The sequence below is a fragment of the Leptosomus discolor genome, chromosome 1 (genome assembly GCF_034619465.1).
Source record: "Leptosomus discolor isolate bLepDis1 chromosome 1, bLepDis1.hap2, whole genome shotgun sequence".
NCBI classification, from domain to species: domain Eukaryota; kingdom Metazoa; phylum Chordata; class Aves; order Leptosomiformes; family Leptosomidae; genus Leptosomus; species Leptosomus discolor.
Genome location: NC_141391.1, coordinates 158,352,916 through 158,366,620, shown reverse-complemented (window position 1 = coordinate 158,366,620; position 13,705 = coordinate 158,352,916). Strand labels below are relative to the sequence as shown.

Genomic DNA, 13,705 nt, shown 5'->3' with positions numbered 1-13,705 from the left:
TCTCAGCTGCAAATGAATTTCTTGCACTGAGATCAGATCCAGAATTTTAATTGTGGTAGTTATGTAGTTTATAGTCACAGGGAGTCCCCAAATGCTTAAGTATGTTGCCAGAGAAGGGCTTGATGTACTTGCTCTGGGTTTTGGATTTGCTTTTTTCATTTTAGTGTGGAGAAGTTGTGTAGTGAGAGTTGTTTAAAGATAACTTGAAGATAATCAGTAAATATATCCATATGCACAGTGACACTTTGTCAACCTCTTTATCAATTTTTACTCAGCTGAAAGCAGAAGTGGCAAAAGAAGTGGCAAATGCAAGAAGAAAGCAGCACCTTTCATCTCTGCAATATTACTGTGCCCTGAATGCTCTGCAGTACAGGAAGAGAGTGGCAATGATGGAACCTATGCTAGGATATACACGAGGACAGGTATGGACACTTTATATAGTAAGTATCTATATATCTATATCACTTAGACATGTCCCTGGGAAAAGTAAAACATTGTAGCTCTGGATTTTTTTTTTTTTTTTTTTTTTTTTTTGAGAACTGACAAAAGGTAACGGGGCGGGGGGGGAACTTTTGTGCAGCTTGCCTAGATTCTAACAACTGATTTTGTTTGGGGCAGAGAGTTGAATGTTCAGGAAAGACACCAATGGAAAAAAAAAAATCCGATACATTTGTATGCAAAAGCAGCCCGGGGTTAGTTTTTTCACAGCTAAGCTATCAGTGCAGCAGCATTTGCTTCCACTGTTTACTCTGTCTGCACAAACTCTCCTATGTAGCAGTTCCCTTCCTGGCACATAATGTTCAGCATACTGATGAGGAGCGTACACGATAGGGAACAGAGCATGCACTGGAGAACTGGAAGGACAGAACAGTGGAGTAGGTTGAGCATAAGGCTGGCAAATCCTCTTTCTAGTCTTCATTCTGCCAACAATTTGATAGAGCATTTCTCAAGTCTGTAAAGTGCAGTAGTAATACTGATAATCTGACTCTCCAGGATGTCAGGACGATCAACGAACTAGTATTTTCACAGCACTTGGTTCTCATTACCGCCCATTTTAAGGGTCTATTTTGCTACAACATTGATGACAGAAAGCGTTGGGAAAATGAGAATTGGGTGGTGAAAACAGAAACAATAGATGCAGTGCTCTGTTTGAGACTGTAGTATGGATCATCATCCCCATTGTCCTGTGTCTTTTGCAGATCATGTGCCCCATATAAAGTAGGTAATAAATGAGAATTCAGTCACTTTTCCCACCACAGGAGTTCACACTGCTTCTTGGCTGTAATTATGCTAAGTGAAGGAACTGCATTGGTTTCCTTTACTGGAAGCCAAACAGATCTTTCTTTCCCCATATTTTACCTGGCAAAACTGCCATATCTCAGTGCTTTATACAGGAAAGTCTTAGGTTGTCGTGGGAATGACTGAGTAGCCAGAAGCCAGTTGATATTGATGCTTAAATACTGTGAACCACCCTTCAGCCCAAGTATATATTTTTCCTGTTAGTTGCTCAAAACACGTGTCTCATATTTCACGTTTCCAACGAATGAGCAGGTCTTAAAGAATTTTTGGAAGAAGCAGTGGCTAATACGGGGTTTACTTGACTGAAAACTGACATCAGCATCTAAGCTAGGCATGTCAGTCTATCATCAGCGGAATTGAGAGCTCTTCCCTCCTGGAGTACGCTTCTGAAATAGAATAGGTGAATCATTCTTTAAGAGGTGTGCTTTCTCTCCTTTGTCTGTAAAGGGAGTCTGTAGTCAAGAACATGGTTGCAGAAATCTGAGTCACTGGTTAGAGGAATCCCACATCCCAAGGTTAGGGAAAAGGAGTGGAATCGCAAGTAAAATGGAATGAAATTGCTAATAAACTGTTTAACAGCCAAGAATTTGTCTTTACATCTTTCCAGAGTAGTTCACTATTTTTTAAAAAAAAAAAAAAAAGCTAATGAATTTGCACACACGTACTAGCCACATCCATGTTTCGCACAGTTGCCAGTAGGTCCTAACGATGACTGTGTGCCCCACAGCAGTTAATCCAAGGCCAAGTCTACACTGAGTGTTTTGCTGCTGTTGCATGCCTGCTGAGCCATACCAGCTAAGTGAATTCATCCTCTGTCACAAAATGTGCACTTTGGCCTTAGTAGCTTTTTTTAGCTCCTTCAGTAGAAAAAAATCCATGGTAAATCTGATTGCCCTGCTGGCTTCTGCTAGCACAGCTGCACTTTGCTTTCCTGGCTGGCTGCGCCATAGCAGTTTAAAAATTTCCAGGTTGGAGTTGGCACTCCAGATTGGACTACTGAATCTGATGGGTGATTTATGTCCCATTCCTTTTGATCTGGTAGCATTGCATCCAGTGGCTTGTAACACCACTAGACCCAATTCTGCACAGTGCTAGTATGGGAGAAGGCTACTTTTTCCCTTATTTCGGTCATTTAGCAAGTTCATTGGAAACATACCTGTCAGCAGCCAGTAGCTCATGTGTGTGTAAAAGGGTGGAAAGTTGCAAAAGTGAGAAATAGAAGGAAAGGCAACATAGCTGTTTTAACCATGTATTTCATCAGCCCAAAGTGTGTCATAATGGGATCGCTGTTAGCACACACCCCACAATCTGTTGTTTGTCTGCCAAAGCCAAGATAACTTCCAGTGTCCGTATTTTTGTGGTTTTCAGATCAACTTTTTTAAGAAAGGAGCCGAGATGTTTTCCAAAAGAATGGACGGCTTTTTGTCATCCGTTTCAGACATGGTTCAAAGGTAACGCAATACTTCTGTTTCCTTTTGTCATCCCATTGAATTCTGAAGAATAGCGCTCTAGCCTGCAGCACGTAGCAGAGAGCGCCTCTGTTTCTTTCTTAGGAGATTCCTTCCATGCTTGTATTGCATTGTTGGGCACATTTTGTTAAGGCAGCAGGTGGAAAGGAGGTGTGTTTGTGCATGTAAAGGGAAGTGCTGTCAGTGCACTGCAGAGGGTGTTTTTACAGCGTAGTCAGGAACTGTAAAGTGTTCACATGCTTTCTTGCATCACTGTGTCTCTTCATGGGACCACAAAAGCATGGAATTTGGGCTTGGAATGCATGAACAGAATTAAAATAATAGAGCGAAAGTGCATTCTGAATTAGAGGTATTTATACTTGCTGGGTCTTCTGTAATACTGTAACAATAACCCATTAACCTCTCAAATAAGGATTTAGAGCCTGTAGTGTTTGATGTTGTAGTTTCACAAGGCAAACAAAACTCCTCGCCCTGGAGAGCATATTGATTGCATCCAGTATAGGCTGTATCAGTCCACTGAGTTCAATGTGCTTTGGCTAAGTCCTTATTTCAATAAATCGCCGCACTTTTGTACTCCTAATTCTGTGATTATTTTTCTTACACCCTCCCCCTACCCCTGTCCTCTACTGGTGATGGTGGTTGACAATTTCTTTATAATTAAGTCCCTGTAAATGTAAACTTTACATTTAAAATGTAATGATACTAGAGAGAACATTAATCATGTATTTTAAATCAGCTGGAACACTAGACTGAGCCCATCACTTTGTTGCTTCATACCCTTCATATCGGACTGTAGCCAAATCATTACTTATTCTGACTCTGGTGGCATTTTAAATAATGCATACTTGTTAATTTGAGAACAGCGTTATAAGTAATTGCCCTGTATAGTAGATTCTTTCACTAAATGATTCTTTACTTCCTGTACCTTTATATTTACTTGTATATCTTTTCACACTCGCTTCTGAAAAAAATCCCTCTGCTGTCTACACAGCATTTGTACAGGCTGGAGTACAGATTTTAAACTCCCTTGAAATAGTGCCCTTTATTTGGTAAGGCTAGAGTGTCTTGCTTGTGTCATACAGGCACAGTGAGGATCCTGCCACTGGATCCTCACCCTAGAATAAGCCCTTGTTTTCCAAAGTCTGATGGATTTGAATTCTGGATAGTGCACAGTAGTAAATGGAAGCAAAAATAGGCTGCTCAGTTGTTTTGCCGAGTCTGGTTTTTGTGTTTTGAGTCTTGTCACACAGCAAAGCTTGAAAGTACAACTCAAATGTAACTAGCACAGGGGTGTGACGTCTTTGGAAAAGCCAGAAGAGAAGCTTGCAAAATTCTGAATGACACTGTGCAGCTTAGCAATTACTGACAAAGGACATGGTTTCATGACTTAAGATTACACAGCCACTGAAAACCGTGCTGCCCACTCCTTTCCTTCTTTAGTGCTGGGGATCACAAGGCCTCAGTGAGTCAGATCTGCTTGCTAATCAAGCTAAAAGCTTTTTGTTTGTCAGATTTGTTTTCTTGGAGCAACAAGCCGATGAGACCCATTGTGCAGCTACAGAATTTCAGCAGCGATGTAGTCTTGCATCTGTTTAAGCTGATGGTGAAACTGAGTCTTCATATTTATTGTATAAATTAAAATTCTTTTAAATATTGCTAACAGTGTAAAAAGACATGAGAAGACAGATCATTAAAGTATTCTCAGTAACCAATTGATCTAATTGCCAAAAATGAATATAACTTCAGAATTGTCAGCTTTTCTCTCCTTTCTACCTCAGAGGTAGGAGAAGCATGCCTTAGGAAGAGGAATCCAGTCTTGGGAACCATGAAGATGCCAGGGCAGTTTTGTCAGAAGCAATTTGTGGTGCAACAGAAATGACTGATCAAAAGATTCATTGAAGTGGCACGTACATAAAAACTCACAGCACTGTTCCATTTTATTTCAAAATGGAATTTAAATAATTCTTATTCTGGCATTTAATGATAATATGGAAAAGCACTAGCTGGCAAAATATGGTGTAATTTACTTCAGATCTGATGGTACTACTCAGCCTTTTTAACTCAGCCTCTCATATGACTTGGCTGGGTGGCAAGATGCACACAGCTGGTCTCATTTTGGAGGTGATGTGGGAGCTTAGGAAGTCTCAGCTTTCTGAAGATGTGGAAAAGCTGGAAATAAGCTGACATGAAACAGACTTAACACCATGATGCAAGAGTGACTCTTCGTCTGGTCAGTCAGATACTGACTTAAGTGCAGCGCTGTGTCTCTAGATTGCTTCAACAGTTACAGGCTATCACCAACTTCTACAAAAGACGGGAGGAGAAGAATCATACATACTTGCCTTGTACTTTTCCACAGGCTTTTTGCCACTGTCAGAAACAGTGGACTTCATGGATCTCTGGTCCTGCTGCGTACAGCCTGTGTTATGTGCTCATCTTCTTCAAAAGGTTTAACCACTCGGGCAGGAAGTAGGGAGAAAATTGCTTATTGCATTGGTTCAGGTATTGATGGCTTTCTAAGGTACGCAATGACGAGGATTCTTATGTTCCCATCCCATGAGTTTTCCTAGTAGCCTGAATATGGTTAATAACTCCTCAAGTTTGGACAAATTTAAGAAAGAAATCAAATATTTGTTAGTATTGTTTCTCCAAAAGTCAAAGAACAGCCGCTGCAGTATGGACCTCGAGAGGTCATCTGGTCTGCTCTCCGTCTGAGAGCAGGGTCAGTTAAAGCAGAATGCTCAGCAATGTGTCCAGTCAAATTCTGAGCATCTCTGCCTCTCTCACGTGGCGCACACACAGTATCTGGTTACAGCTTGTGTCGGTTGTCTCTCATCCTGTCACTTCACACCTCCAAGAAGGGTCTAGCTCCACCTGCTGTATACCCTCCCATCAGGTAGTTAAGCTAGCAGTAAGATCCCCTCCTTAGCCTTCGTTTCATGAGGCTGAAAAACAATTCTCACAGATTCTTCTCATGTCACATGTTCTGGCCCCCTAGCCATTCTGTGGCTCTTGACTTGGCTTTGTTTCTGTCTTCTGTGTACTGGGGCACCAAAACTAGACACAGTACTCCTGTGTTGGAGTCTCACAAGGCTTGAACAGACAGGAATGATTGATTCCTTTTGACCCACTGGTTATACTCCCGTGCGTGCAGCCCGGGATGTGACTGTCCTTTTTTTGCCGCCAGGGCACAGTGCTGGCTCATGTTCAGCTTGTCCTCTAGGACTCCCAGGTCCTTTGCTGAAGGTTGGTTGCTTTCTATCCAAATGCCTCCGATCCTTTACATTGCATGGAGTTATTCCATCCCAGGCAGGACTTTCTTTTTGTCTTTGCTGAATTTCACAAGGTTCCTGTCTGCCCATTTCTACAGCATGCGAAGGTCCCTCTGAACAGGAGCCCTCCACTCTACCATATCTGTCAATCAGTCTTCCCAGTTTGGTGTCATATGCTCCTATGGGTTGCCCAGCTCTTACTCAACACTGTAAACCTGTGAGCCTCTGTGTTGACCCATGAGGAATATCACCAATAGCTCGGTACCAGTTGGGCTTTGTCTTGCCAATTACAACCCTTTGAGCTCAGTAGTCCAGCCATGTTTTCTACGCATCTTGTGGTCCTCCCGTTTGTTTTTCACCAGTTTGGCTATGAGGATACGATGGGAGACCATGTGAAAGGTCCTGCTAAAGTCAAGCATCCACCACTTTTCTCCTGTCCACCAAGCTAGTCATTGCATCGCAGAAGGCGATCAGGATGGTCAGGCATCATTTGCCCTTGGTAAATCTGGGCTGGCTGTTCCCAGTTGCCGCCTTGTCCTTTATGTGTTTGGAAATGGCTGGAGAATTTGCTCCGTAACTTTCCCAAGGGCTGAGGTATGGCTGACTGGCTTGTAGTTCCCCAGATTGTTTTTCTTGCCTGTCTCAAAGGCAGGTGTGACCCTTGCTTTTTTTTTCAGTCATTAGGAACCTCCTCTGACTGCAGTGAACTTTTGAAGATGACAGAGACCAGCCTTGCAGGGGCGTTAGCCAGCTCCCACCGGACCTCAGTTCACAGACCTGTAGCCAGACCTCAGGTTCACAGAAGGGCAGTGCAAACAGGTGGTCTAAAACCGTTTTCTACTTCCTTGTCCACAGATGCACCAAATAGTGCTTGCATCTGACATGGAGATCTAAGCCTTTTTATGTGTAGTTTATCTAATAGGGTTTTTTTTAATTATTGTATTAATTAAGTCACATTTTCAAAATGGCAGGCCTTTAGTTGCTTTCTGATTATGCCCGTTGTATTGATCGGAAGAGTCTGCAAGTGAGACACTTACTAAGGTTGGTGGAAACAAGGCAGGTTTATCGGTGTGATGAGACTGTCAAGCGGTCTGTGGGAAACTGAATATTAAGTGGCTCCTAGTGATTGCCTGATAGTAGAGATGAAAAAAAAAAAAATGATGAAGGTATTTCCCTGGCGTATGATGATGACTCTGACCTCTGTGCTTGCTTGTTCCAGTAAAATGGCTGCTCTGTTTCACCCTTTGGGCCAAATGTGTCTTACAGGAAGATTATGAATGCTTAGACTTTCAGCACTGCAGTATGTATCTGTGTGGTGCTTCTGCAATGAATTATCGCTTACTTTCTGCGTTAGGTTTTGCCCTCAGATATCCCTTCACAGTTACCACTTTCAGCAAACCGGATTTTTACAGATGTGTTCAAAAAGAGCTCAGTTTTGCCAGCCTGCACCAAAGATGTTTTCTGAAACGCACCGAAGTGGAAGACAGTATTATAAACAAAAATTAAAGCTAAAATGAGACTTGAGCTATAGATTTTGTTATTGTGTTGTTCTGAATTCATGGAAAACTTCCTGTGGAAAATCCATGACCAGTTAATAGGTGGTCTCATGGCGGGAATTCCTGCATGTTACACAGTTAGGAATTCCCGCCATGAGACCATGTATTAACTAGCCACAGATTTTCAACAGTAAGTTTGCCATGAATTCAGAAAAATAGACGAAGCTCTGTGGAAGCCAGGAGATACTGTAGTAACACCTACTTTCAATTGTGCTGCTAGACTAGGGCAACACCTGTGTATGTTCACCAGTGTAAATGCGTACAACCATTGGTTTTAGAAGCTGTCTCCCTCAAAAACTAAACTTCACTCTCAACACTTAAGCATTTCACATGTGCTCATTTCAGTATTACAAAACCATCTCATAATTCTGATCGTTATCTCTCTGTACTGTTTGGGGAAAGAAGATAACTTCATTTAGTACAAATTGCAAAAAAAAGAAAGCGTAGCTACTGTATGAAACGTATCGAGAGTAACATCTTCAGTCTGGGCTTTCAAAATAAAGAGCAAGGGGAAATCCTGGCTGTGGTTTTGCTGCCAGTCTGCCAAAGGTAGCCATATTTTCCTTAAACCGTTGTTAATACCTTCAGAGCATATACAGCTTGTCTCTTCAGGCTCAGAGGACATTTTCTGGGAGTAGTTCCCTACTGTATGCCTTTTCCTTCCATTCTTTCCTAACTGCACTGATTTATCTAGTCCTTAGAGAAAGCCTTGGACATGTAGTCTTGCATTATATTTCCTTTAAAGTCTGTTCTAAAAATAAACTTTATCTTTGCACTACTCTCCAACATAATCTCAATTATTTTTGTTCATTTTGGCTTACAGATGTTAGCTCTGTCCTGGTGTAAGTTGTCTAATGATGGCTTTGGGTTTTTTCTTGTGTTGTTTCTTTTTCCAGCATACAGGGAGAGCTGGATGCTGAAGCTGAAAAAATGAGGGTATCCCAGCAGGACTTAATTGCAGTTAATGAATCTGTTTACACCCCAGATTCTGATGTAACTTCCCCCGCTATCAATAGAAATCTCATCCAGAAGGCTGGCTACCTTAATCTGAGAAAGTAAGGCTGTTGCTACCTGCTGGTTTGTTTATTTGCTGACTAGTTGCTACATTTTGGGGGTGGTTAGGTTGTAAAGACCCCTCAGGTCATGATGTCTGAGGCTCTTGAATCACTGTGGTAACTGTACTCTCCAGCTCCTAAGCGTCTCTGTCATCTTTGGAAATGTGTTTTAGAAGTTTAAACCGAACTAGAGGCATTTGAGACGATTTTCCTGAAAACAGATTCAAACACATTACTTCTGTTTGAATTCACCTACAGGGATCATTTCCTGCTTTCAAGTGGCTAAAAATTAAAAACTGATGGGGCTGGGTTCAGGTTGTTCCCAGTTCTTAGGGCTAATGGACACATAGTGTTTACAAAAATAAACAGCTCTATTTTGTAGTTAATAGAGGCTTTCATAAATGACCTCCTTTACATAAATAAAAGATTTATGGACACTGCAAGTGCAAAACTTCAAACGTATACCATACTTGGAGTTACCTCTGCAGATTTTCCAAATAAAATCTTCCATCAGCTTCCGCAGGAGCTATGTATATTGGTGGCATATAGTAACCCTGCTTATGTCATTGATTAAATATCGGCTTATTTCTGTTTGACTAGTAATTTTTTTGTGTGTGTGTGAGAGGACATTTATTAATTTCTCGTAGCATTCTGAGAGCTGGATTACAATATCATAGGACTCCACAGCTAGGGCGAAGATGGACTCTGAGATACTACTTGCAGAATATACTTTTATTTTTTTAATGGTGATTCTTTGTGCTGAAATTGCTCATGGTGCTCTTCAGCTTGAAAACACTTGGGGTTTTTTTATTTATCCAGCCTGATAGTATTTCACGTGAGTTATTCAATACCAATAATTCTTTTGCTCCTTAACTAGGAGATACTGCAGAGAATGTTTTTAACTTGGGACGTTTGGGTTAGTTTAATTCCTCAGCTTTCATTAAGGATTAGTCTCTGCTAGGAATAGGTGCTGCTTTTACTTCTTAACAGAGACTAATCATTAAAAAAAAAAAGTGCAGGGTTGAACATAAAGCCCAGATTAGCATCAGGATATGTTTGCAGTTTCATATATGTTTGGAGTAATTTCTAAATAGTAATGAGTCTTATCACTGCGTCTTCTCTTTAGTAAAACAGGTCTGGTGACTACAACTTGGGAAAGACTGTATTTCTTCACTCAAGGTGGCAACTTGATGTGTCAGCCAAGGGGAGCAGTAGCTGGAGGATTGATTCAGGACCTGGACAACTGCTCTGTTATGGCTGTAGACTGCGAAGACAGAAGATACTGCTTTCAGATCACTACTCCTACAGGCAAAGCGTATGAGACGTGTTTTATTTGAGGACAGGCAGTCACACCTACCCTTTCAGATGCTGTTTCATGTAAAACATGCTTGCTATAGTAGTAAGCCTTTCTGGGTTTCCAGAAGGGTGTTTCCAAATTAAAAGCATGTTCCTTCCCATCCTCCCCCACAGCTGCCTGAACAGCACATGTGGCATCCTTTAGCTGCCAGTTATTCATGATTTTTGTTCCTTTGGTGGTTAATAGATACAAAGCTTGGTGATGTTATTACAAGACCTGGAGTCAAACAGTCTTGGTGTCCGCTGTTAGCACTGATATACTGTGTTTATATTTTAGGGGTATAACCCTTCAAGCAGAAAGCAAGAAAGAATACGAGGAGGTAAAAATATTTTCTTAATGCTGTTACTCTTGTATACAAGTGAGCTTGAAAGGTTCAGTTTCATTTTTCCCTTCCAGTGGATATGTGCCATCAACAACATCTCCAGACAGATCTATCTCACTGACAATCCAGAGGTGGGAGCTTCTTTCCATCTTACAGTCCGTTCCTTCCACCTTGCCCTCCCGTTGTTCTTTACGTGGCAATTTAAAGAACACGGGTGAAAAAAGCTGTTCACTCTTGTTTTCCTAGGCAGCTGCAATCAAGTTAAATCAGACAGCCCTACAAGCAGTGACTCCCATTACCAGCTTTGGGAAAAAACACGAAGTTCACCACCCCAGGTAACATTCTCACTTGCACAGGCTGGAGACTGGGTGCTCGGTCATGCTCTTCTTACAGAGCGACAGCCACCCAGGAGAAAGCTCTGTCTAGGCCCTGGCAAATTCAGGAATTCAGCAAATTCCTCTGCTTCTGGTGTTTCCTACTGAAAGCTGTAGGAGATGCCAAGGGTTGAGAGGAACGCTTACTGCTCCACACTGCAGCTTTGGAGCTCCTTGCTGTTGCCATTGGGATTTTGCTGTTTCTTCAGAAACACACACAGCGCTCTCTTTGTGAGTGCTGTGCTGTACAGCAAGGATTTGTAATGTGGGTAATACAGCAGAGGCCCCAGTATAGGTTGGAGTGACGATATTCTTGCATATTGCCTCAAGCAGTTCTTGTCAGTCTGTCACAGGAATATGCCTTACATAGCTGTCAGAATAATGACTGTTGTTCTCTTGTGCTCATTCAGCACAAGCTCTCCTCCTTCAAAAATTGTTAATAATGCTCTAGGATATGCTTATATTGAAAATACATTTTTTTTTATCATTTCTTTGTGTCCACGTGATCCTAGCATCTTGGTTCAGTGGCCTTTCTTCAGACTTCATCATCAGAGTTGGCTTTCAAGCCCAGTGCTGGACTGAAATCTTGCTTTCAGCAGCAGTGTGATAAATAAAACAGGGCAAGTTTCTGTCACACCGCCTTCAACATGAAGGGACTTCTCTGCAAGTTTTGTCAGAAAATTGTAAATTCTTACTCAGATACTTACTTCTAGAAATTCTAAACCTTTTCCATAATGTCTGCCTCTCACACAGTGCCTTTACTATGATTTATGATTCCCTTTATCATGATCACTTACAGATTCCAAAGATTCCCTTTAGCCATGGGGAATGCCAATCAATTTCTTTCTAATTTTATTCACGATACAGCTGTTTCACTTTGATTACAGGTTTATAAATAGAATAGTATTGCCATCTATTTCACTGGGCAAAAGAAATAGCTATTTCATTGACAACTGATCACCCAAGTCACTCTCTCATCTGTATGCAACCCGAAAACTTTCTAGAAATAGAGCGATGCTCCTAGCAAACCCAGCGTACCACACGTGGTGATGTGTATAGTTACGGCTTCTGTAGCTGTGGGAAACTTTTCATTCTCTTTGAGAATGTGCAGGAAGAAATCTGACCCAGTGTGTAACTGTTCTTCTTAACTACCGCGTTGTCACAAGGCCGTGGCCAAGCAAGATCTTAAAAAGGTGTCAGGATCAGCCATGGGCACCCATAGACACAAGTCCGGGTCTCCGCTCTCTGAGCGGGTCGTGCGGCTGTAAATACGGCCGCTAGAGGGAAGGGAGGCAAGCAGCAACCTGTTGTGACAGCCTGCCCGCGCTCAGTCGGTGTGCATTCAGCGTTGATAGACCAGCAGTTACTTTTTTTCTTAAATAGTTTTAGGTACAAAAAAATAAAACGGAGATTTTATTAGAGTCGTCAGTAACAGGTAAATAGGAAAATACTCTTATTTATGTTTACGTACAGGGGTTCAATCCCACTTTGGATTTTTGAATAATCTTGTCTCCCTCCCAAAGGAAAGACAGGGTGTCACTGACTGATTGAAACTTTTTTTTTTTTTTTTTTCCCATTTTCACTTTAGCCAGAATGTAAAGAATATGGAAAATGATAAAATCATTCCCAGTGAATCAGCTGGCATTCAAGACTCCCCACAACTCATCGCTCCTGGAACACCAATTCAATTTGATATCGTACTGCCTGCCACAGAATTCCTGGACCAGAACAGAGGTGGCAGGTATGGCCAGAGACAGTGGTCGGTCGCTTTAACAGTGATTTTAGGGGAGAAGATTAGGCATTACAGCATATGTGTGTGTGGTGACCAGAATCTGTAATTAAGAGGTTTTATTCTTATTTCATAGGCGTGCAAACCCATTTGGGGAATCTGAAGACAGCAGCAAAGATGAAGAGGAAGGTCAGTGCTTCATTTTTTTCCGGTTAGATTTAGTCATGATTTTAGGCCTAATTCAGGTGTCAGCTATCCCGTGTCTCTTGATGAAAGCACCTGACACCGTGGAGCAGCGGTAACAGATCCATAGTACAGTTGAAGGTAGTTACCTTTCAGAAGCCAGCCTTTTAAACATCACTGCCTGTGAAAACTAACACCTTTTTTCCTTGGCAGTCCAGGCTGTATTCCAGATTAGGTTTATTTCAAATGTTTAAAGGCAACAAAGACTTGGTTTGCTTGGGTTTTTGTCTTTCATTCTTCTTTTTTTTTTTTTTTAAAGTAGCTGTTGACTTCTTTAGAAAGCATTTGATGGGGCTGTTATTGTAATTCTGCTCAAGTTTGAGGTTGCTTAGTAGCCATTTCTTACCCACGTGTACTCTGAAATCCACAATCTAAATCTCACAGAGGCCCAGCATGTAGCTAGCGAGTCCCTGTTCAGCAAAGGGACAGTTTGTTATTGCTGCCCTCTTTCCCTCCTCCCAGTCACGCGCCAGCACAAGTCAGCAGTTCTGACCTCCCTCCACCAGCACACGCGGGGCTCAGACCCTGGCTCTTCCCCTCGTCCTCTGTGCCGGCCGCGCCTGCCGCCTGCAACCCACAGCCCCTGTCAGGAAACTACAGCCGAAGCGGAACCCGCTGACCTGAACACTCGCTCGCCTGTGCTGTCCCGCTGCGAGGCGGGGTGCGTGCGAGCTGCCTGACAGCAGAGTGGCTGTGGACAAGCAGGCACCTCTGCAGTGTCGGCAGCAGCGGCAGCAGCAGCACCCTGCTCCGCTGCAGCACGCAGAAGGGAGAACGGTGCTGAGGGGCCTGCCCCGGGTGCTGAGGGGGCTGCCCTGCGTGCTTAGGGGGCTGCCCTGCATCCAGTACTGCACAAGGGGATCCGCGTAGCTCAGCTCCAGCTGATGCTTCACAACCTTTGTGGTGTCTCGCGCAGCGTAGACACAGCTGTCGTGGCCTTCCAACAGTCGCGTTCAGCAGGAGTCGTCCCGCTTCCCCTGGCTCCCCGCCAGGCGTAGAGGGAGCCGGATCAAATGATGGCTTTGTCAC

General features: G+C 42.7%; 1 protein-coding gene across 1 annotated transcript in view; it reads left to right on the top strand.

Annotated features, from left to right (window-relative positions):
* APPL2 (adaptor protein, phosphotyrosine interacting with PH domain and leucine zipper 2) overlaps positions 1–13,705 on the top strand; it is a 36,959-nt gene that overhangs the window by 19,982 nt on the left and 3,272 nt on the right. The window contains exons 8-16 of the mRNA XM_086468382.1: positions 276–422; positions 2,668–2,750; positions 8,493–8,651; positions 9,778–9,966; positions 10,285–10,327; positions 10,405–10,461; positions 10,577–10,665; positions 12,293–12,445; positions 12,570–12,622. Of these exons, the coding sequence (XP_086324508.1) occupies positions 276–422; positions 2,668–2,750; positions 8,493–8,651; positions 9,778–9,966; positions 10,285–10,327; positions 10,405–10,461; positions 10,577–10,665; positions 12,293–12,445; positions 12,570–12,622 (973 nt within the window). The remainder of the gene's footprint in view (positions 1–275; positions 423–2,667; positions 2,751–8,492; positions 8,652–9,777; positions 9,967–10,284; positions 10,328–10,404; positions 10,462–10,576; positions 10,666–12,292; positions 12,446–12,569; positions 12,623–13,705) is intronic.